This window comes from Somniosus microcephalus, chromosome 21 (assembly GCF_052327205.1).
Source record: "Somniosus microcephalus isolate GS21.2 chromosome 21, FLI_Smic_1.0, whole genome shotgun sequence".
Classification (NCBI taxonomy): Eukaryota; Metazoa; Chordata; class Chondrichthyes; order Squaliformes; family Somniosidae; genus Somniosus; species Somniosus microcephalus.
In genome coordinates this window covers 28,844,689-28,869,288 of record NC_141007.1, presented here as the reverse complement: position 1 = coordinate 28,869,288, position 24,600 = coordinate 28,844,689, and the positions used below count along the sequence as shown (strand labels likewise).

General features: G+C 46.2%; 1 protein-coding gene across 4 annotated transcripts in view; it reads left to right on the top strand.

Moving 5' to 3' along the window:
* gas7b (growth arrest-specific 7b) overlaps positions 1 to 24,600 on the top strand; it is a 463,752-nt gene that overhangs the window by 354,229 nt on the left and 84,923 nt on the right. For all 4 annotated transcript variants that reach the window (XR_015073045.1, XM_085963375.1, XM_085963377.1 and 1 more), the window contains one exon: positions 5,902 to 5,955. Coding sequence is in view for 3 of the 4 variants with exons in the window: in XM_085963375.1 (XP_085819501.1) it covers positions 5,902 to 5,955 (54 nt within the window). In the remaining variant the exon portion in view is untranslated. The remainder of the gene's footprint in view (positions 1 to 5,901; positions 5,956 to 24,600) is intronic.

The following is a 24,600-nucleotide window of genomic DNA, read 5'->3' as shown; positions in this document are numbered from 1 at the left end:
TACGGTCACCCGGTGCGGAGGGGAGCGGACAGGTTGGAGGACCTCCTTGTGGGCCTGCTCCTGGGCCTGGCTAAAAGAGCCATCAATTGGTCCAGGCAGCGGGCGGTCGAGGGGGTCGTCCAGCCGGATTGCCTGCCTCTCTTCCGCGGCCATGTTCGCGCCCGGGTGGCCCTGGAGATGGAGCAGAAGGTGTCCGCCGGCGCGCTTGAGTATTTCCGCGACCGGTAGGTGCCGCGGGGACTGGAATGCATTATCAACCCGGAAAACCAAATTTTAATTTGATTTGTTAAGTTTTAGTTGAACTTTTGTTTATTTACAGTCCAATTGGTTTTTTTTTGGGGGTCCAAACAAAAAGAGTACCCTCTTCAGTAAATACCTGTTATTATTGTTCTCCTGCAGTCCGTGTATTATTGATACTCGGACACTACAGTATGTTCTTCACCCTCCACCCCAGCTTTGGCACAAGAGTGTCATAATCCTGAAGAGTGGAAGAGCTGGAGATTAACCCTTAATGCATGGGGTAGATTTTCCTGAACCTGTCTGGAAGAAGGCGGGACTTCCCCTTTCAGGTTTTTGACCCGCCTACTTCGACGTCCGGCCAATCCGCGCGATTTCCCCTTGATTGACCTTGTTGAGCCCACCCAGCGGGCTCAGCAGGCCAATTAAGGGCCACCCGGCAACAGGTGACATCACAGACTGAAATTTCATCCGTCAAGAGTTTTTGACAGATGAAATATCAGTGTTTCACAGCTGTTTGAAGCTGTCAAACACTGACAGTCTGAGTTCTACCATGAGTCATTCTGCACAGACTCAGTTAGAACTCTTACCGGCACTCAAAGCTAAAGGCTGTCACTTTTCACAGATCGCAGCCGTTCAGCTTTAAGTACCGGCTGAGTGATGGGCTCCCGACGGCTACAGGAAGAAAGGCTGTGAAGGTAAGTACAGGTAAGTAAAAGTTCTTTACACACTTTAGACACACCTATCACACACTTACCTTTACACTCTTGCACCCATCACTCACCTGAGCGCCAACATCGCGACTCCTTCAACCCGACGGCCTGCCAGCTCTAACCTGGCGTGGTTTGGAGCCGTCTGGGAAACCCACACAAAACCCCTCAAAATAGGGATTTGGCTAAAAACTGCCTGTTAACAGGCAGTTAATTGACACTAATCCCTTCCTGCCTGGTTTTGGCGGGTCCCAGTGCGGGGCGGGTACCCGCCGCCCCTGAAACTTACGTGGGGCGGGGTTTTGGGCGGGATGGTGTCGGGACCCCCAAATTCGGGATTTCCCCCCCACACGCCTGAAACCTCGCCTGACGGCTCCACGAAAATCTAGCCCCATGTGTCCAAACATCAGCCATTTCTGGCCCTCAAACCGTGGCAATTTTGTCCCAAAACCCAGGCAACTCAGTTACAGACTTGTGCTTCTATTTTCTATTCACTGCTTTGTTCTGTTTGAATTTGTACGCTTGGATGTTTAGAAAGGCGTTTTCTTGCTTCATTGGTGGAGAAGTCCTAAAACAGAAGACCAAGATCTGTTGGTACCTGTTTGATTGAGACATATGCACATCAATGAGAATATTGATTAAACTTCCTAAGCGGTTTGTGGGGCTCCATGGTACATAATTTACGCCGTCCATTGTCTTAGACATACTTTCACTTCACTTGAAACAATTGTGTTGTGTGTCTGGAATCATTCTCCTTTTTACATTGCAGCGCACTGATGTAGAAACCACTGATATTGTGATTTGGCTCCCCTCCCCCTTGAATACGGAAATGCTTGCGTTGACATATGGCGGGGGGGCGGTGGAGTTACCAACCCTCCTGTGCTGTAATTTCTATAATTCTCTCCTTTTATTAAGTCCAGGCCCGCGGAATGGTTTAGAAATGTTGGCCCTGAGCTGAGTTTAGGACGATGTGCCCCGGCAGAAGTACAGCAATCACTGAGCCCGCTGCCCTTTGTGCGATCTCTCGGTTTGGTTTTGGTCGGTCTGTGACGGCCGGCTTTGACGTGTGAAGCCCAAGTACAGATTGGTTCTGAATGAGGCTCCCAGTTGGGAGGAGTTGTCACTTTCATGCAGAGTCTGATTTCCAAACCAGAGTCCAAGGAGATCTGGAGAGAGGCGGGGCTCGCTAAAAGTGGCATTGACTGGGGAGCTTGATCACACCCTGTGCAGTGCATGGGGGATTCTGGCTGTAGTTACAGGGTGAATATCAGGATTACTATTAGTTACAGATAGGATATCAAGGCAATACACCTATTATTACTAGTTACATAGAGACGATGGGGTAGATTTTCCCGAAGCTGTCGGGAAGAAGGCGGGACTTCCCCTTTCGGGTTTTTGACCCATCTACTTTGACGTCCGGCCAATCCGCGCGATCTTCCCTTGATTGACCTTGTTGAGCCCGCCCAGCGGGCTCAGCAGTCCAATTAAGGGCCACCCGGCAACAGGTGACGTCACAGACTGCAATTTCATCTGTCAAGAGTTCTTGACAGATGAAATATCAGTGTTTCACAGCTGTTTGAAGCTGTGAAACACTGACAGTATGAGTTCTACCATGAGTCATTCTGCACAGACTCAGTTAGAACTCTTACCGGCACTCAAAGCTGAAGGCTGTCACTTTTCACAGATCGCAGCCGTTCAGCTTTAAGTACCGGCTGAGTGATGGGCTCCCGACGGCTACAGGAAGAAAGGCTGTGAAGGTAAGTACAGGTAAGTAAAAGTTCTTTACACACTTTAGACACACCTATCACACACTTACCTTTACACTCTTGCACCCATCACTCACCTGAGCGCCAACATCGCGACCCCTCCAACTCCTTCAACCCGATGGCCCGCCTGCTCTAACCTGGCGTGGTTTGCAGCCGTAGGGAAACCCACACAAAACCCCTCAAAATAGGGATTAGGCTAAAAACTGCCTGCTAACAGGCAGTTAATTGGCACTAATCCCTTCCCGCCTGGTTTCGGCGGGTCCCAGTGCGGGGCAGGTACCCGCCGCCCCTGGAACGTACGTGGGGCGGGGTTTTGGGCGGGATGGTGTCAGGACCCCCAAATTTGGGATTTCCCGCCACACGCCTGAAACCCCGCCTGACGGCTCCATGAAAATCTAGCCCGATGAGTGTGTTATTGTATAACTGTTGGTTATGAGTGGAATCTGACTGTTACCGATATTGCTATTAGTTCTCTGTGCAATTTCAGTGAGTTACTAGTGGAATCAAAGTTGCTCCCACCTCCTGGTTTGCTCCCTGCGAATCCTTTCCCCACTTTCGGTTTCCCCTCTTCACCCTCTGTTTCCCTTCTTCGTCTATTCTTGCTCAGCCGCTGCTGGTACAGAACCAAGAGCAAAGATAATCAAGTACAGGGGATCCGAGCTTTTATAAGATATATGCAATAATATTCCCAGACGTCATGCAGTCGCACAACGTGCGATCAAACCTCCAGGAATATCGCCAATCAGAGTTGGAAACCCCAGTAAGGCGTGATGCTGTCCCCAGAGGTGCCCATGGAAACCATGTTTTCAACTGGAGCTTGGGCCTGCTGGAAACTGCCCTTATTTCCTTTACTGCCGTGCCACCAATGTTGGACTGCAGTTGGTAGCAGCACGACTGTGTATCTAGCAACAGCACATCATTGCGCAATTGACCTATCACTATGGAATTGTCCTATTATTGTGCTAACGACTTATTACTGTGCAAATGACATGAAGTCTACACTTTGAGCAGCGCCTGGGATCTGAATTTCAATGGGCCCTGAAGCCCTCAGCCAGAGGCAGCGCAGCAACGCTCATTTTGGGCCTCTAATGGGTATGCACTGGGACTGGTGGCTGCACTACAAGAGCGAGCTTGTGTGCTACTTGTGTGCTCTTCCGGTGCCTCAACAGGAACATAAAACCGACATTAGGCCCTTAACAAAACAGCAGTTTTCGCCAAGTCCCGTGAAGTTTTTCACTCTGGGCAGACACTTAAGAAGCAGAATATGATCCCTCTTTTGTCTATTCATGTGCTAATCTCTTAAATGGGCCCATTGAGAGGACTGCTTCTCTCCTTATTTACAAACTGCTCGAGTGAAGTCGGTGAATTTTTCTTAAAGGGGCATCACCCCAAATTTAAGGCAGGAAAGAGCCCAGACTGACATTGCCGTATTTGTGTTGTAACATGAAGGATGTCATTACATCAGATTTGTAAACTGAAGGGAAAGCCTGTTCCATTATTTAAAATACAAAATTAAGAAAAAAATTTCCTCCTCTCCTGCCACCTCCTCTGATTTAAAGGTAGTGACCTACACTGGGTATAGTTCCACCAGCCCTGCCTCACCAATGTAGCTGTACTTCCTCCATGAACCTAAAGAGTAAGTGTTGGCCGACACCACAGAGAAGTCCATTCCTGTCCTCGCCCACTTTCCAACAGCACCACTGGGTAGCAGACATCTGTCACGCTATATTAAAAAAAAATGCTCAGCTTCTTTAAATCATAGAATGATACAGCACAGAAGGAGGCCATTCGGCCCATCGTGCCTGTGCCGGCTCATTGAAAGAGCTCTCCTGTTAGTCCCACTCCCTCTGCTCGTTCCCTCGTGGACCTGCAATTTCTTTCCCCTTTGAAGTATTTATCCAATTCCCTTTTGAAAGTTACTATTGAATCTGCTTCAACCACCTGTTCAGGGAGTGTGTTCCAGATCATAATAACTCGGTGTATAAAAAAAAAAATAAAAAAAAAAATTCTGCTCATCTCCCCTCTGGTTCTTTTGCCAATTATCTTAAATCTGTCTCTTCTGGTTACCGACCCTCCTCCCAGTATAAACAATTTCTACCTATTTTATTCTGCTAAAACCCCTCATAATTTATTAAATTTTGCGAGGCATTGTGATATATTATGTTCTAGCTGGTGAGGACAGAGTGCTCCTGATGGCCATACAAAACAGGAAGCTCCTAGCCGATTCCTGGTCAGTGCTTCAGAAATTGATCTTGGCACGGGTGATGGTGTGATGTGACGGTTGGCCTTGGTGAGACAGACTAGGAAAGGGGCAACAAAAAAGTGTTCATGAGTGGGAATCCCGTCTAGCTGATGACCCTTGATGAAATGTGTGTGTGTAACGTCTCATCCGAAAGGCGGCACCTCCCGGCATAACTGCAGCTCAATGTAGGTGACCACTTGTAGTGGAAGAAAAAAAATGGCGGGGGGGGGCAGATGTGATCCATGTGCCATCGCCTTGTTATTTTTGAGGGTTGAAAATAATAAAAGGAAGATGATCTGTGGAGCTCAGAACACTGCTGCAGCATCCGCACCGATATAATGAGATTCATGTCTGGTGTACTGTATCTGCCCAGGACCCGTTCTCCAACCTCGGCTGAAACGGAGTCAGCGAGCAGCCAATTATCTGAGTGTTTATTAGCTTGACAAATCCACTAATTAATTTGACTCGGTGGAGGAGGGGTTGAAGCACTGCGTGTGACTGAATATGACGCAAAGCTGTAACATTCTGAGCAGTGTGGGTTTGGTAGAGAAGGAGTTAATGAGAAGAAGCAGGCATTGTTGAAGGGTGCACACACTGGGAGTGTGGGGGGCGGTGTGGGGGGGCGGGGGTGGGGGGGGAGGTTGGAAGTTCCAGTGTATCGAGTCTCTGGTTGTTTTTCCACTTCCCTCTGGCATTCATGCACTGATTCGCTCGCCTTACTATGGCCGCCTCGGGTGGTCAGTGAAAGCTCCAGACGCCTTCGTTTGTCTCACCAACCAGATCCGACGAGTTTGAATCAGCAGCCTGACGGGGGTGGGGAGTTTGGGGAAAGCTGGGGCAGAACTGGCTCGGAGTGAGCTGAAGTAACAAGAGTTTCAGCCCTGACTTTCTTTTCCTCTTTCCCTTGAACAGGATGACGACTGACGCTTTCTTCTCTTTCCCTCAGAGTCCAGGAGTAGGGTCCCCCTCCCGAAGACAGAGTAAAGACAGCACCATTACAGTGAGTACACTGCTTTTACGGCACACGGGGGGGAAAAGCCCACCCGAAGAAACCCTGCCAGGCTTGTTGTTAAAATAATCTCAGCGGTTTGTTGTTGCTATGGGGATGGAGCTGAAATGAGTGGGATGAGCGGAATTGATTCTGTTTTCAGTTCTGTCAAGAGACAAATATTTTATTTCCGAACTCGTTTTTCTCCAATCTCTGAATAACCTAATGATTATACTGTACATTGAAGCCAGAAGAAATATGTGCATCTAGAGAGAGAGAGCGCGAGGGTTGATCCAGTGTAACACAGTCTGTGAACTGTGGGGCACAGAAACATGCAGCTAGCAGCTGCGCTCCATTCTATTTGTAGTGCATTAACCATATGTTTTCCAAGCTGTCTTGGAATTTTGTTTCTATGTGAGTTTTGTGCCAGTGTTTGCGCTCATACATTTTGTGTCCGGTGCAGATCATTTGAGTTGATCACTGCAAAAATTGTGAGTACCCCAAGTTGGCCCCCTGATCTATAAACCCAATTCTACCATCCGCTCCCCAGTCGAGCGAGGCTCCATCCACAGCGGAAGCCTCGCTCGCCTGCAAAATCTCTGAAGCAAGGGATTGCGAGGTGCGTTGGTGCTGTCTTGCTTTTCCAAACTAGCCACCAAGTGGTTCGCCAACTTTCTCTAGGCACCCACTTGAACAGCAAAAGCTCTCCACTGCTGTGGCTGTATTTTATTAGGCTGGTGCCAGCTCCTGATTTTTCCAACGTAAAATCTGGTGCGGCAAGAAAAGCAATAGAATCAAAACTTACATTGATATTGCGCACTTCACGACCTCGGGACGCTCCAAAGTGTTTTACTGCCAATCAAGTACTTTTTGTTTTGCAGTGTAGTCACTGTTAGAATGTAGGAAATGCGGCAGGCAATTTGCGCACAGCAAGATCCCGCAGACAGCAATGTGGTAATGACCAGGTTAATCTGTTTTAGCGATGTTGGACTCCGGGGGAGAGCAACTTCAAAGTAGTGCCATGGGACCTTTTGTGTCCACCCGAGAGGGCAGACGGGGCCTGGGTTTAACATCTCAGCTGAAAGACGGACCCTCCCAACAGTGCAGCTCTTCTTCAATACTGCACTGGAGTGTCAGCCTCGATTATGTGCATAAGAAAACCACTAGCATTGCGCTGTGCTGTATTGCAAGGGTGTCCATCCTTTTGTCTTTATCAACAACAACAAAAAAGACTTGCATTTATATAGCGCCTTTCACGACCTCGGGACGTTCCAAAGTGCTTTACAACCAATGAATACTTTTTTTGAAGTGTAGTCACTGTTGTGATACAGGAAACAATTTGCGGACAGTAAGCTGCCACAAACAGTAATCTGATAATGACCAGATAATCTCTTTTGGTGATGCTGATTGAAGGATGAATATTGGCTCGGACACCGGGGAGAACTCCCCTGCTCTTCTTCGAACTAGTACCATGGGATCTTTTACATCCACCTGAGAGGGCAGGTAGCTGTGTACCACGGAGCCTCGGAGACCATGTGATGGTGTTTAAATCTGTGTTTCCGTTAAGCCGCATATAAGTGTCAGCCGTGGCTCAGTGGGTAGCACACTTGCCTCTAAGTCAGAAGGTAGTGGGTTCAAGTCCCACTCCAGGGACCTGCACACACAAAGCTAGGCTGACAGTCCAGTGCAGTGCTGAGGGAGTGTTGCACTGTCGGAGGTGCTGTCTTTCGGGTGAGACATTAAACTGAGGCCCCGTCTACTCTCTCAGGTGGACGTAAAAGATCCCGTGGCACTATTTCGAAGAAGAGTAGGGGAGTTATCCCCGGTGTCCTGGCCAATATTTCTCCCTCAACCAACATAACAAAAACCTATTATCTGGTCAATTTCACATTGCTGTTTGTGGGAGCTTGCTGTGCGCAAATTGGCTGCCACATTTCCCACATTACAACAGTGACTACACTTCAAAAGTACTTCATTGTCTGTAAAGCGCTTTGAGACGTCCGGTGATCGTGGAAGGTGCTATATAAATGCAAGTCTTTCTTTTTTTTCTTTTATATTTCAAGTTGATGACACGGAAGGATCTTGGTGTTCTGATTAGGATTTCTCCAGCAATCAGGCGACAGCACTAAGAACAGCCCTTTTCCAAACCTCCAGCCCCACATAATTCAAACGGGACAACCCAGTGAGCAATAAATATGAGAGCAAGTAGCACTGAGCCGCCTGGGTTTCAGGCCCCTGATTGGACGCCTCTGCTATATTGAATTCCACAAATACTCCTACACACACTTCATTGAAAGATGTCTTCAAGATCAAAAGGACAACTAATAAGCTTGTTTCTGCCTTTCCAAATTGGAAGATAAGCACTGTATAGTATTAGAGCGGAACTGCTGTTTTAAACACTGCCCTGCATAGGTCTGCTGTGGCTGTGGCTAGGTGAGAGCTCACTGCTGCTCCAATTACTGACATAATTGATTTCCATCAAACCTTCCCATCAGTCGCATGTTATCTACATAAGTGTCTTCAGCAAATGTACAAATTGTTACACAGTATTGATTCCCACTTAACAGCACAAATTTCTCATTATAGGGGTATTCTTGCAAGTTAATTCTCCCATCAATTCTTGGGCAGAAAAATCACGGAGTGTGCACCAAAATTCCTGTTATGTGCTCACGGTAGATGAAGCTCTGTGCTGGGAGTGTGAACTTGTAATATTAGCCCTTATATTCTCGGAATATGCTCCGCGCACTGCCCAGTAAAAATTACATCTTGCAGTTCCCCAATAGCTCAGCTGTTTAAGGCGGTAGGTAGCTGAATCATATGGAGCAGGATGCTCCCAGGTTTCATGACCAATTTTCTTGCCTCCCTTCCTTTTTTCCTGGTTCAAGCCCCAGAGACTTGAGCACATAATCTAGGCTGACACTTCAGTGCAGTACTGAGCGAGTGCTGCACTGTCGGAGATGGTGTCTTTCGAATGAGATGTTAAACCGAGGCCCTGTCTGCCCACTCAGGTGGATGTAAAAGATCCCGTGGCAATATTCGAAGAAGAGCAGGGGAGTTCACCCAGTGTTCTGGCCAACATTTATCCCTCGAACAACACTCAAAACAGAAGAGCTAATCATTTATCTCATTGCTGATTGTGGCACCTTGCTGTGCGCAAACTGGCTGCCATGTGCTCTACATTACAACAGTGGTTACACTTCAAAAGTACTTCATTGGTTGTAAAGCGCTTTGGGACATTTTGAGATCGCCAAAGGCTCTATAATGCAGGTTCCCTTTTTTGGAGGGGTTTATTCCTTATTGGAGTATGGGTGACGGATCCTGGGCACTTGGTCATCCAGCATTCTCCAGCACCATGCCCCAGTGGAACATGTGTGAGCCTCAACATTGAGTGTCAGCAGGATATTCAACTCGGAAGGGCATCTTAGCTGAGTCAGATCATGTTCTCAGCCCGACATCCACACGCATGCACTTGTAGCAGAAGTAGTTGGGTAGCATTCAGGACAGGCACTCCAGTCAATCTTGGTTTTTCTTTCTCCTTAGCCCAGTGGTACTGAGGGTAATTATACTGCCACCACTGCTGTCACGACTGAAATCAGCTAACTTGGCCTGACGCTGACCCCTTCCTGATCTGCATTGCTCAATTATTCCCTGCCTTAACCAGCTTAGCCCTCAGGGGAGCTAAATGATGGCAGCCTTTTTAATCAAAAAAAATTACACCTTATTCTTTATACATTTCACACTACCAATCTGCTGGGAAGGGTTAATTCACAAGAGTCTGATGGTCAGGACGTATCTTGTCACTGGCAGTTTGGGTGGGGGAGGGCGGGGATGTGACGATCCACAATCTTTTGGTAGTCTTGTGTCCAGTTTGGCAATGAAAGAAGTTGTCTTCTATATTCTCCGGCCCAGTGCTGTGGGCGTGTCTCTGGCAGTGAGCCTTTAGCTTCATAAAAACTGTGAAAGAAGCCAAACATCCCTAATAACGGTTATATTGTAATTATAGAGCAGGCAATATTTACCACAATACATGATGAATAATAGATGGCTGGCAGTAAGTTAAAAGGCAGTCATTCAATCAAGCAGTTCTCTTGATGCCATAAATCTCAAGAGTACTGCTTGAGCAGAGCTACGCGATTGAATTGCTTCTTCTGTCTCTGTTGGTCTTCCTTCAAAAATGTTAAACACATTTTGGAGTTATTTATCAACTATTTATGTTTCCCTACATCACATATGTACCTAAAAGGTTGATCCTCATAACTGACATGGACACCAAGCTAATTTTATTTGTAGCAGCTTATCCAAATTGTAACCTTTTTGTAAAGTGAACGACTGTACGTAACATAGGCGAAGCTGCCCTACAGTCATCACGGGTTTTTCCTATGTGTACTCAGCAACAACAAAAAAATAGCTCCTGTGCATCGGGGCACACGCGGGCCAGTAACTTTCTTTACTATGTTCAGGAGCGCTTGCAGTGTTCTGTGCTTCATATGTTTGTGACTTAAACAGATCTTCTCAATAGCACTAATGGAAGACATGAGTTCAATGGTGTGTGCCCAATAGAGAAGAAAAATAGTGTCAAATTGTATCTTAATGAGTTTCATGTCTGTACAAATTCATTTAGTGTTCTCCTGGCTTTCTAAGCACGTGGCATAACTGGCAAGCAGGGATCCATCAGATTTTACAATCACCGAAATTACGCACTTCTATACCAACTAAAATATCATTTTAAATAGAAGTAACTGTAAACATTTAAAAATTCAAGTTGTAACTGAATCTAGGCTGACACTCCAGTGCAGTGCTGAGGGAGTGCTGCACTGTCGGAGATGCCGTTTTTCAGATGAGACGTTAAACCAAGGCCCTGTCTGCTTTCTCAGGTGGATGTAAAAGATCCCATGGCACTATTTCGAAGAAGAGCAGGGGAGTTATCCCCGGTGTCCTGGCCAATATTTATCCCTCAATCGACATAGCAAAAACAGATAATCTGGTCATTATCACATTGCTGTTTGTGGGAGATTGCTGTGCGCAATTGGCTGCCGTGTTTCCTGCATCACAACAGTGACTACACTCCAAAAGTACTTCATTGGCTGTAAAGTGCTTTGGGCGGTCCTGAGGTTGTGAAAGGCGCTATAGAAATGCAAGTCTTTTCTTTTCACCCTTACTCATACCCTATGCCCTGGGAAGCCTGGAACTCAAGTGAGCAAGTTCAACTGTATTTGAAGTGGCAGCAGTTCAGTTCCAAATTTTTGAGTGGGTGAGCAGCACCATTGAAGATTAACTTATTAAAAACACATATGACACAGAGAAGAAACCAAGATTTTCACAGGTTCTCAAGTGGTTGGCTTCATCATAGTCATCATCAACTCTTGCCCAGCTTTGCTCCAGGACTGCTGCCATTAAGGTCTCGAGATAGCCTGGCCCTACTCTCTCTCTCTCGTACAGCCCACATGTTTAGATATTGTCCATCTGCTGCTTCTCTGGAACAAGTGATGGATTGACTTTTATCGTCCACAAATTATGATGCCTTTTCTGTGAGCGCTCATTGCGTGTATAGGTAGTCTATCTGTGTTGAACACGCCCAAAGTATTATACCATTCTGGGCTCAATTTTGTAAACCAGAGTTCTTTCCATATTAATTTGTCCTCATTTCGTCATTGTCACAGTTATTTTAAACCCAATAACTTTCCAAGCAGAAGAATTCAAAACGGAGAATTTTTTATTTCCCTTCTGCCTTAAATGACCAGGGCTAGGGCTCGCTGCTGGAAAGAATGGCTGGTTTGATGGCCCATTGATCAAGATTTGACTCCAGTTACACTGGTTATTGCTTTTGATTTGCAAATGCTATTTAGACTTCTCAATTGTTGTGATGCAATTGAAACTCTGCCACTTGATGTCCTTCATCTTGAGTCGATACTCAAAAGATAAGACTCCGATCACTGTAAATCAATTCCTCGCTAACTTGTTACCAAGGGCTGCTATCGGTCTCTCTTTGATGGGCTGTGGATGTAAGTCACAGAGACATGGAGCAACAGGTGTCTTGAGATGCGCAGGGGGTGGAGGTTGGGTGAAAATTGCCCCATAGATGTATTATAAATATAGATTTTCATTGTTGCATAACCTGAAGATTTATAGTTATCTGAACTCTGGTGTGTTAACTGTTGAACAAGCTCACAAAAGTATTCAATTTTTAACGTATACCATTTGTCATTGTCTATTTTTCCTTCTCCTTTGGGCATGTGCCATCCAAGTTCATGTCTTCATGCTAAGTTTTTAGCTGCAATTCAGAGTGATAGGAAGAGTGGTATGTTCTTCAATAGCCACAGGAGAGCAAAGTATAATTGAAGCTTGCTGACGGGAAGATAAGTTATTAGATTTTGTTTTACAGAGCTCTTTTTTTATTAAAAGAAAATCCCTCTAACTCTTCCACTGCTGCATGTTGGAGTACATTTCCACCAGCACAGACCGTTCTTTAGCACTTTGTTCCAAATAGCTGTTCCTCAACTATTCAACTGTAAGAGGCACGTTGAGGCCACTTGTCGCACCCTTATTGCTGTTTCAGCAGAGATCACCTAACTCAGCAGACTGGGGAACATGTGAACAGGAGGAGGCCATTCTCCCCCCTCGAGCCTGTTTTGCCATTCAGTTAGATCATGGCTGATCTGTACCTCAACTCCATTTATCCACCTTTGTTCTATATCCCTTGATACCATTACCTAACAAAAAATTTATTGATCTCAGTCTTGAAAATTTCAAGTGACCCAGTATCCGCAGCCTTTTGGAGGATAAAGTTATACATTTCTACTGCCCTTTTGTGTGACGATGTGCTTTCTGGTTTCACTCCTGAATGACTTGGCTCTGATTTTAAGATTATGCCCCCTTGTTCGGGATTTCCCCACCAGAGGAATAAGTTTCTCTGTATCTAGCCTATCAAATCATTTTAGCATTCTAAATACCTCGATTAGAGCATACCTCAGCCATCTAAATGCAAGGGAATACAAGCCAAGTTTATGCAACGTGTCCTTATAATTTAACCCTTTTAAGCCCTAATATCATTCTGGTGAATCTGCACTGCACCCCTTCCAAGGCCAGTATATCTTTCCCTAGATTCGGTGCCCAAAACGGAATGCATTACTCCAGATGGGGTCTGAACAAGGCTCTGTACAACTAAAACATAACTTCCTCACTTTTTTTTGTACTGCAACTCCCTTGAGATAAAGGCCAACATACCATTAGCCTTTTTGATTACTTTTTTTCAGTAATTTGTGCGCTTGGACACCCAAATCCCTTTGCGCTCGCACAGCTCCTAGTCTCGCCATTAAGAAAATATTTCAATTTGTTTTTCTCTGATACAAAGTGGATGACCTCATATTTGCTCCCACCCCCATTGAGCTCTACCTGCCATTGTTTTGCCCACTCTCTTAATCTGCCTATGCCCCTTTGTAACTTCCTACTCCCAAGCACACAAGTTACTGTGTCTGTGGGGATTGGAATATAAGAACAGGAGTAGGCCATTCAGCCCCTCAAACCTGTTCTGCCATTCAACTCGATCATGGCTGATTGGTTTTTCGGTTCACAAGTTCATTCAGAAACCGAAAATATAATGAAGAGTATTCAGCATTGATTTTAAAAGGGTAGGTCATGCTTGACCAACCTTATTGAATTCTTTGAAGAAGTAACAATATAGATAAGTGTGAGGTGGTACATTTTGGTAGGAAGAATAAGGAGGGCCACATACGTGGGTTTCCTCCGGGTGCTCCGGTTTCCTCCCACAGTCCAAAGATGTGCGGGTTAGGTTGATTGGCTATGATAAATTGACCCTTAGTGTTAGGGGGATTAAATACGTGGGGTTACGGGGATAGGGTGGGATGTGTGTTGGTGTGGGGGTTATGGGGATCGGGTGGGATATGTGTCGGTGCAGGCTCGATGGGCCGAAGTGGCCTCTATCTGCACTGTGGGGTTTCTGTGATTCTGTGATACTGCTTGGAAAATAAGTGTCTAACTGGGGTATAGCAACAGAGGGATCTGGGAGTGCAGATACACAACTCACTAAAAGTAAGTGACAAAAGTTAGTGACGAAAGTTAATAAGGCCATAGAAAAAGCAAACAAAGCGCTCTGGCTCATTTCTAGAGGGATAGAATTGAAAAGCAGTATGTTAAACTTGCGTAGAACCTTGGTTAGATCCCACTTGGAGTACTGTGAACAGTTCTGGTCTCCACATTATAAAAAGAATATAGAGATCCTGGAGATGGTGCAAAAAAAATTTGCTTGAATTCTACCAGAACTGAGAGGTTAATACCAGAACTGAGAGGTTATACCTATCAGGAAAGATTGAACCGGCTGGGTCACTTTTCCCTAGAAAAGTGAAGACTGAGGGTGACCTGATAGAGGTCTTTAAGAGTATGAAAGGGTTTGATAGGGTAGACATAGAGAAGATGTTTCCACTTGCAGGGCAGACCAGAACTAGGGGCCGTAAATGTAAGATAGGCACTAATTAGTCCAATAGAGAATTCAGGAGAAACTTCTTTACCCAGAGAGTGGTTAGAATGTGGAACTCGCTACCTCCAGGAGTAGTTGAGACGATTAGCATAGATGCATTTAAGGGGCAGCTAGATAAACACGTGAGGGAAAAAGGAAGAGAAGGTTATGTTGATGGGGTTAGATGAAGAATAATGGGAGGAGGCTCGTGTGGAGCATAAACACCTGCATAGACCAGTTGGGCCGAATGGCCTGTTTCTGTGCTGAAAATACTATGTAACATTTGGGTTTTGTCGGGATCAATACTATACTAGGCAGTACAGTTACTAACTAAACCACCAGGAGTGGAGCGACTTTCAGAGTTCTCTCCGTACTTATGTTGTATGTAATAATTGTAAGCGTGTTAAGGTAGTCATAAATCATAAGAGCAAAGCTCAAGTAGTCTGTCAACAGTTTCTGAACATTGAAATGTGTCACTGTTCTGTAATTCATTCCTACCAATTGTTCTGTGTAAGCGCTCTACTCGGAGCTCCGGCACGGCAAGAGAGCCCCAGGTGGGCAGAGGGAATGCTTCAAGGACACCCTCACACTTTTTCAAGGAAGCTTTAACATCCTCACCGACACCTGGGAATCCCTGGCCCAAGACCGCACAAAGTGGAGGAAGGCGCCGAACACCTCGAGTCTCTTCGCCGGGAGCAAGCGGAAGCCAAGCGCAGGCAGCGCAAGGAGCGCACGTCAACCCAAGCACCCCACCCTCCCACCCCTTCAACCACCGTCTGCCCCACCTGCGACAGAGACTGTAGGTCCCGCATTGGACTCATCAGTCACCTGCAAACTCATTTTTAATGTGGAAGCAAGTCATCCTCGGTCCTGAGGGACTGCCTAAGAAGGAGAGAAATGCAGACAGAAAAATTAATTTCTCACTGCCTTAATGAAAAGTGACATTCAGTGCAGTAAAACAGTTTGAAAGAAATTCTTTCTCAAACAGAGGGACAAGCTCCTATGGTTAGGAATTGAATTATTTGACGTCAATGAGGTAGATTTTTTATTTTGCAAAATGTCCTGTTTTATCACATTGAGTCTCTACAGACACATGTGTCTTCATGAATATGAAGTGGTTCTAAAAGTACTGGCTCGGCTCCCCGTTGCTGTAGAAACCGGCCTGTTCATATTGTGGAATGGTTTCCGCAGAAGCACTCTCCGCGTTTAGAACGTTGTGGGTGCAGGCTCCTCGCAAAGGGTGCCTGCTTCCTGGGCCTCTCGCTGTTGGTCAACGACTTGGGGAAAGATCCATAGAGGCTGGAGGGAGTGATTCTGTGCCTCCGGACTGTAAAGTGTGGGCCCGAGTGTGCTGGTCACCGAAACACGTGACCGGCTCTGATGGGAAGACATTTTGGATTTCTGTTGCCATTAGACTCACGATCCAAATTCTGCTGCTGTTGGCTGATGTGCACAGCTTCCAGCAGCACAAGTGCCACCTCGCTCACGTTGCCAGGTTACAGTTGATTTCAGCAATGCTGGCGGTAGCAACCTGGCAGTGTTTGTGTGGCAGCAGAGAGGCTGAATAGCTGCAAATCAGAATTGTCAAAGTCAAGCGCTTCTGTGTAATTGCCTGGCACACGGATCTCAATACCGTGATGGCAGCATTTGTTATTTGTGTTGCAAGTGTCACGCTCCATTTCTGTGGAAGCAAACTGTAGGTCGCCATGGTAACAGATGCTTTAGGTGGCACAGTCAGTGTTGCTGATAGCCTCAGAATTCACTCTCCATACTGACTAAACACTACTGCTGTTTCATCGGCTGGCAGGGAGAACATTAAGTAGATTTTCATTAACGTTATTCTTGACGCCAGTGTTTTAAAAGTATTTTTATTTTGAAAAGAAATGTTTAATTTAAGGAGGATTTTCTCTCCAACACACAGCATTGCCAAAGTACCCTTGCAACTCCTTTTCCCAACAGTACAGCTTTAGCTACCATTCTGTTGATGCGGGGCTTGAAGCCGTCTGGTGAATTCTCTCACTGTAAATGTATGGTGGCCAAAGAATTTAAAATCGGTGCTGAATTAGCTGATCTCAGCCGATAAGGTAATAGGCGTGATACAATTGGCCACAGGCTAGGCAGTAGGTAAATCAGGCCCACTCCAGCTCACTAACCAATGCCCCCTCCTTAAAAAAATTTTTAAATGCCCATGTACCAACCCGAGGACAGGTATGAATAAGGCTGTGATATCATCCATTGTCGAATAGGTTGTCAGCATTTGCTCTCTTGGCTCATACCTGAGGAATGACGACTGGAGGGCTTCCTGTAGTTGTGAAAGTATTGCCCAGCAAGAGGCCGGACTTTGTGGAGTAAAGGAAAGACAATTCGGGGAATAGAAATGCAATTTGGGAGGCGTTCTTGGGTCGCAGTGCGACAGTTCACGCCCCAGTTCAGCACAATCCATCCTGAAGGGTACAATTTCATTCAGCCCCCGAGGCTAATTCACACTGCTCGAAAACTTTATTTTAGAGCTGAAACCTTAATCTGCATATTTCTCCACTCTTCCATCAGCGGCTGATCCTCACCACTTACTATAGTGGCAATTTATTTAGAAGAGCAGTAATTTATGACTCTTTCTTTTGGGACCGTCTTTACACTGGGAACACCGGAACTTTCAAATTCAGCGGGGGCGGGCGTAAAACGGGTGTTCTCTGGTCGGCCGCCCCTTGTACACTGCCCGATTTATTCTTTCCGTTGCAGGTATAACGGGGGGGGCGTACAACAAGCAGCCAATCCGATATCGCCCGTTTTATGACCTGCCAAGGTTGAAATTTCGGCCCACGGCTTTGGGAAGCAACGTGTAATGACTCAAAAAAAAAAGGGCAAACTGCCCATCGGTAGCCCTTTATAAAACCATATCCTCACAAATAATTGTGTCTGTACTTCTAACACCTTTTTGCCCATCCTTTTTACTTTTTGGTGGTGCTGGGACAGTATATTTATTGTAGTGGTGAGGCTGATGGCATCATCGGTAGAGCTGTCCAGGTGTTACTGAGTCCGACAGTGAGAGGTACAGTTATTAACCCAGAGTTCTTCAGCAACGTTGGCATTTTAAGTGTGCAGGTTAATTTCCCACTCCCTGCCCCACACTGTCGGACCTGGTACCTCCTCCCAGCCAGTATCACTGGCACTCCCAATTTAAATAAAGAGATATATATATATATATATAGCAAAAAAAGAAGTATTCTAAAATTGATCAGAATTCTACATAACAGTTTTATTTGTAATTTAAAAGGATATATAATGAAGTGAGGCTCTCTCTAAAATAAAGAATTTACATTCATAAAGCACTTTATCACAGCGCTCCAAAACATCCCAAAGTGCTTCATGTACAATGAATTACCGTGAAGTGCAGTTACTGTTGCTGAGTGGATAAATACACGTTGACCTGTGTAAAGGTACGTTCATAAAAAGTTTCCCATTGCATTTTTTGTTCATTCTCCAACTACTGTATTGAACATGAGATACTGCTTTAGGATTATCTATACTAAATTTAAATGTACAGGCTGAGGTTTTCCTATTGCTGAGCCAACAGTAACTTATTAAATTGAATGGTTTACTTTGAATGGCATTGCCATTTGAAAACCTAGGTCACAGTGTCCCAAAGTGAGTTGTATGAACATTTTGTTACGAGTCAGTTGTTGTAACCACGCTGCCCTTAATCCCATAACTTCATCCCACGCTCGGCTCTGGCAACTCCTGCAGTTCACCACCCATGGTCACTGTTCCATTTGGGTCTGCACTACACAGCCTCACCACTTTCTGACCCTCCCAGCTGACGTCCTCTGTGGACACCACGTCGGAAAAGCACCAACAGCATCAGGATCTTATTAAATCAATCATCTTTCAGATGAAGTGTTAAACTGAGACCCCTGTCTGCCCTCTCAGGTGGACGTAAAACATTCCATGGCACTATGTTGAAGAAGGGGAGAGGAGTACAGAGGCAGGAAAAGGGGGGAGGGAAGGAAAAAACAAAAGGGGAAGGTCTGTGATAGGGTGGAAGGCAGGAGTGATTAAATGACAAAAGGGATGTGGTAATGGAACAAGTAAATAAACAAAAGCTGGGTCTAGAGGAGGTGTAAATGGCAACAGCAGAACCATTACCAGCACCTGCTGTCCAAAATAATAGGAGCAGTGATTGGGTCCTGAAATTATTGACCTCCATGTTGAGTCTGGAGGGTTGTAAGTGCCTAATCAAAAGGTGAGGTGCTGTTCCTTGGGCTTCCATTGAGCTTCATTAGAACAGTGTAGGAGACCGGAGTGGGATGGAGAATTAAACTGACAGGTGACCGGAAGCTCATTAACAGGCAACCATAAGCTAAGGGTCATGCTTGCGGACTGAATGGAAGTGTTTAGCAGAGCGATCGCCCAATTTGCGTTTGGGCAACCCCCCAATATAGAGGAGACCGCATCGTGAGCAGCGAATACAGTATACTATTTGCAAGAAGTGCAAGTAAATCGCTGTTTCTCCTGGAAGAAGTGTTTGGGGCCCTGGACAGTGAGAAGGGAGGAGGGGAAAGGGCAGGTGTTACATCTCCTGCACTTGCATGGGAAGGTGCCGTGGGAAGTGGAGGGGGTGTCGGGTGATTGAAGAGTGGACCAGGTTGTCGCGGAGCGGTCCCTTCAGAATGCCGTGAGGGGAAGATGTGTTTGGTGGTGGGATCACGCTGGAGGTGGTGGAAATGGCGGAGGATGATCCGTTGAATGTGGAGGCTGGTGGGGTGGAAGGTGAGGACAAGGTTTCTGGGAAGGAGGGGAAGGGGTGAGGGCAGAAGTGCAGAAATAGGATGAACATGGTTGAGGTCCCGGTCACCCAGAGTGGAGGAGAATCATAGAAACATAGAAGATAGGAGCAGGAGTAGGCCCCTCGAGCCTGCTCCACCATTCAATGCGATTATGGCTGATCATCCAAATTCAGTACCCGCTTTCTCCTGCTTTCTCCCCATACCCCTTGATCCCTTTAGCCTTAGGAAATATATCCAACTCCTTGAATATATTTAATGAACTGGCCTCTACTGCCTTCTGTGGTAGAGAATTCCACAGGTTCACCACTCTCTGGGTGAAGAAATTCCTCCTCATTTCTGTCCTAAATGGCCTACCCCTTATCCTTAGACTGTGACCCCTGGTTCTGGAGTCCCCCGCCATCGGGAATATCCTTCCTGCATCTAGTCTGTCTAGTCCTGTCAGAATTTTATAAGTTTCAATGAGATCCCCTCTCATCTGAACTCCAGCGAGTACAAGCCCAACCGACCCAGTCTCTCCTCATACGTCATTCCTGCCATCCCAGGTATCAGCCTGGTGAATATTCACTGAACTCCTTCCATGGCAAGAACATCCTTCCTCAGATAAGGCGACCAAAACTGCACACAATACTCAAGATGTGGTCTCACCAAGGCCCTGTACAACTGCAGCAAGACATCCTTGTTCCTGTGCTCAAACCCTCTCGCTACGAAGGCCAACATACCATTTGCCTTCTTAACCGCCTGCTGCACCTGCATGCTTACCTTCAGCGACTGCTGCACAAGGACACCCAGGTCTCGTTGCACTTCCCCTTCTCCCAATCTATTGCCATTCAGATAATAATCTGCCTTCCTGTTTTTGACACCAAAGTGGATAACCTCACATTTATCCACGTTATATTGCATTTGCCATGCTTCTGGCCAATCACCCAACCTGTCCATATCATCCTGGAGTTTCTCGGCATCCTCCTCACAGTACACACACCCCACCCAGCTTTGTGTCATCTGCAAATTTGGAGATATTACATCTAGTTCCCTTGTCTAGATCATTAATATATATTGTGAATAGCTGGGGTCCTAGGACCGATCCCTGCGGTACCCCACTAGTCACTGCCTGCCACTCGGAAAAAGACCCGTTTATTCCAACTCTTTGCTTTTTGTCTGCCAACCAGTTCTCTATCCAAGTTAATACCTTGCCCCCAATCCCATGTGCCTTAACTTTACATGCTAATCTCTTATGCGGGACCTTATTGAAAGCCTTCTGAAAGTCCAAATACACCACATCCGCTGGTTCTCCCTTATCTATTTTACCAGTTACATCCTCAAAAAATTCCAGTAGATTAGTCAAGCACGATTTACCTTTTGTAAATCCATGTTGACTTTGTCTGATCCTGTCACAGTTTTCCAAGTTGAGGTTAAGGAAAAAGTAAGACCTATCTGATTTATTGGTGTGGATGGCATCATCATCAGAACAAATGCGACAGAGAACCTGGGAGAATGGAATAGATTCCTTGTCGGAAGCGGGGTAGGAGGAAGTGTAATCAAGGTAGCTGGATTATAAAGAACTGTGGGGAATGGGGGTTACAGGAGAGCGCACCAGCATGGATGCAGGCACCTTATGTAGTGTAAGGGGGTTTGGGCTGTAGTTAAACAAGTGCAAGCCACAAATGCTAAGTACTTGTCTCCCGTGTTGTGAACAGTCATGCCCGGGAGATCAATCCTCCATTCCAGGAGTCGTCCGGGACGGTTGGCAGCCCTGGTAGCTGGTGATTCAAGCACAGGCTTCGCCTAGTCATAATCATTAGTTTCTAGTTTTTTTTTAAAATTTTGTTTGCGTGGGATGTGGGCATCGCTGGCAAGGCCAGCATTTATTGCCCATCCCTAATTGCCCTTGAGAAGGTGGTGGTGAACCGCTGCAGTCCGTGTGGTGAAGGTACTCCCACAGTGCTGTTAGGTAGGGTGTTCCAGGATTTTGACCCAGCGACGATGAAGAATCTGCGATATACTTCTAAGTCAGGATGGTGTGTTACTTGGAAGGGAACTTGGAGGTGGTGATGTTCCCATGCGCCTGCTGCCCTTGTCCTTCTAGGTGGAAGAGGCCGTGGGTTTGGGAGGTGCTGCCGAAGAAGCCTTGGCGAGTTGCTGCAGTGCATCTTGTAGATGGTACACACTGCAGCCACGGTACGCCGGTGGTGGAGGGAGTGAATGCTTAAGGTGGTAGATGGGGTACCAGTCAAGCAGACTGCTTTGTCCTGGATGGTGTCGAGCTTCTTGAGTGTTGGAGCTGCACTCATCCAGGCAAGTGGTAAGCAACTATCGCAGTAATCACACAGAACCATGCAGCATTCTGTTATTAGGAGAGTATTGAGTTTTATGTAGATTGGTCACTTTATTGCATGCTTTTTGTCCCATGTTGCTCTGGTTGGTATCTTCTAGCTTCCTGACTCTTGTTCTGATGCACAGTTGGCTACAGGCTGTTTATTATGTCGCGGTTCAGAGCATTGTTCACTGCTTTCTTGTATGTAGTGACTCGGGTGGCAGCAGATTTATCCATACTGATTTCTATGAATATTTCTTCTAATGTCGATGAGATGGGGAGAACGTGGCTTGCAGGAGTGGCTGAGCTGACTGAGTGAAGAAGTAGCCAGGATTAATGAGTTTATTCCCACTGATGCTGATAGGACTCCCTCGCACCACTGAGCTCAGCGATGCCTCCGTGCCAGTTCTCCTCATCATCAGCACTCACCCATGGACAAATAAATCGACAGGATAAAGAATATTAAAGATGTGTGTAAATCTTTTTTAACTGCTTCTGACAGTGGAATGTTCCCCCCACTCCCACCCCGATTTTCTGTCTTTGTCATCAATCAATCATTCCCATTCTGCATATTTTCCCTGATGTTGTCTTGCCTCCCCTGCGCTATGTACCAGCTCCTAACAAAGAGCGCAGCAGGCATCCTATTTCTGAGCTTGCCTGAGTGTGAGGCCCGGGATATTTCAACGGCCGGATTTCATCAACGTATTCCGACAGACTCCTGCCTGAAGCCGGTGGGAACGACGTCATCGCAGGATGTCCTCTCCAAGACGGGATACACGCAACCTGCCGCCATAAGAATGGCTGCATGCGCATACGCAGCGGGTTGGGGATGCCTTTCCTGATTTTTAATTTTGAAACCCCCCGACCCGACCCTCTCCCACCTGTCATGGGCAGATAATATCGAGGCCACTGTTTGAGACGTGTTTGCGATGCAGCTGTTTGCGACGCAGCGTGTTTGAAATGCGCTTGTCACATATTTAAAAATGGAATGTGTATGCCCAGAATTTCTGGTGTAAATACATATAAGGGCTCTGAAATGCTGAGGATAAATTATACATTTTTGTACAATGGTGGCATGATGATTTATCTGTGTCTCTCTGGATTACCATTCCTTTTCAAACCTGTTCTGCGCAGAAAATTCAATTACACAAGGCTGTTGACAATATATCCCAAGGAGGCCTCAGCAGTTGGAAATCATTTGAAATTCCTCTACCTGTTCCTTCACATCCCAACAGTGTGCGAGATACATCACTGATGACTGGGTCTGGCTCCTGTTGCTGTCGAACTCCTGCTCAGGGGAGCACCGTTCTCCCATTTCCATTCTAATGAGGTTGTATCTGAAAGGCAAAAAAAAGAGATCTGACCCGCGTTGTACATCTGCCAACTGGCACTTGCTTCATGTGAGTTCCTTTTATAGATTTTGTTGGGGATTCTGTGATGTACAGATCAGTGAATGATATCACTCTTTAATATTATGCATTTTACTGCCATGCCAAAGATTTATTTCTACCTAAGGTAGCACTTCTTCGCCCAACACATTTCAGTGTGGTTTCACTTTTTGTAAATCAATCATCTTGTTACCTACCAAAGACACACTGCCTTTTAAAGAGAGTTTTGTTTTCATGAGCCCACCCTCTGTTCATTGGAAGACACTTGCGGAATCTTGGAAGAGTTGTTGTCAGTTCCTGAATACTGCTTTTCAGTTTAACTGGAGCATTGCTCCGTGGGGCTGAAATTCCTCTCTCAACAAAATTAACTGGGAGATGAGTTTCTCCTGCTGTTCTGCATAGTTAATGACCCAGTAACAAAGCTGAATTCTCTGAGGTCACAGGGCAGAAATTGGGCATGCACATCACGCCTGTTTATCAGTTGGGAGATGAGTGTCCCGCACCCGGTCTCCTCCCAGCAGTCCGGCGACTGCCAGCTTGTCAGGTGGCGACTTTCAAGTGTCCAGGGAGCCTGCCTCGAATAGGCATTAGGCCTCTTGAACATGCTAATCCTGGGCTTAACAGCTGTCCTAGGACCCCACTGCCAAATTGGGCATAAACTGGGTGGAGCATGCTCGAGTTTTCCTGGGTCTATATTGGCCTAACCATTGGCTCTTAAAGGGACCGCTGGAGGCTGCTGAGAAAAGGGAAGTCATTTTTTTTTTTTTTTACTTGTGTTAATGTGGAGCCAGAAGGAAGAGGAGTACTTCGCTCCACAAGTGTACTGCGGACCGCTGCTGGCCCACGCTCAGCCACCCAACCCCCGCCCCTGGAATTACCTGCAACCAACTCTGCATCGAGCTTGGCCAATTTTGCAAAGGCCCGGTTGGCGCCCCAAGCTCGCTGGCTTTATGTAGATGAGGCCCGAGGTCACAATTTTCGGTGAGCCGATATCTTGGGGCGTGCGTTCCAGGTGCGCCGCCCACTTGGTGCCGAGTTCCAGCGCTGGACCAATTTCTCCCCAAGTGCTTCAATACCACATGTTCCTGGAATTTCACTAGCTGTTAATTGCAGAAATTCTCTTGGTTTTTCCTTTTTAAAGTAAATTTCCCCTCCCTTGGGTGAAACTGGAAGTTTTCTATTGTCTGAGGGCCCCCATAAAAGCAGGGTGGTTCATCGAGGCACCAATTCCATCAGTGTAGCTTTCTTTTAAAAATTGATTGTTTTTATATGCTTCTGACTTTTTTTTCCCCCCTTGCTGTCCTGAGGAAGAGCCAGCCACCCATTGCTATCCCACCCAAGCAATCTTGTTTCACATGGGCGGGGGGGTCATAACAGTGAGTGTCACCAAACTATTCAACTGTATTGGTGGGGATAGTGGTTAAGCATCACCCACTGACCAAACATGCACCATTTCCAGCAGAAGTCAATGCTCACAGTACTGTGGCCTCTAGGGTTGCCACTTTTTGAAAGTTCAACATCTGATTAACGGGTAGGTGGGATGCCAGAGAGGGGGTTAGGAATCATGGCAGGGGTTCTAATTTTTATTATTGTTGCTAATGAAAATTCATTGAAAACTTTAATAACTGATAATATTTCTAAATCACAGGAGAAAGAAGTGGAAAATATATTGAGTTCAAATTTAAAAACTGGCATCTTGTG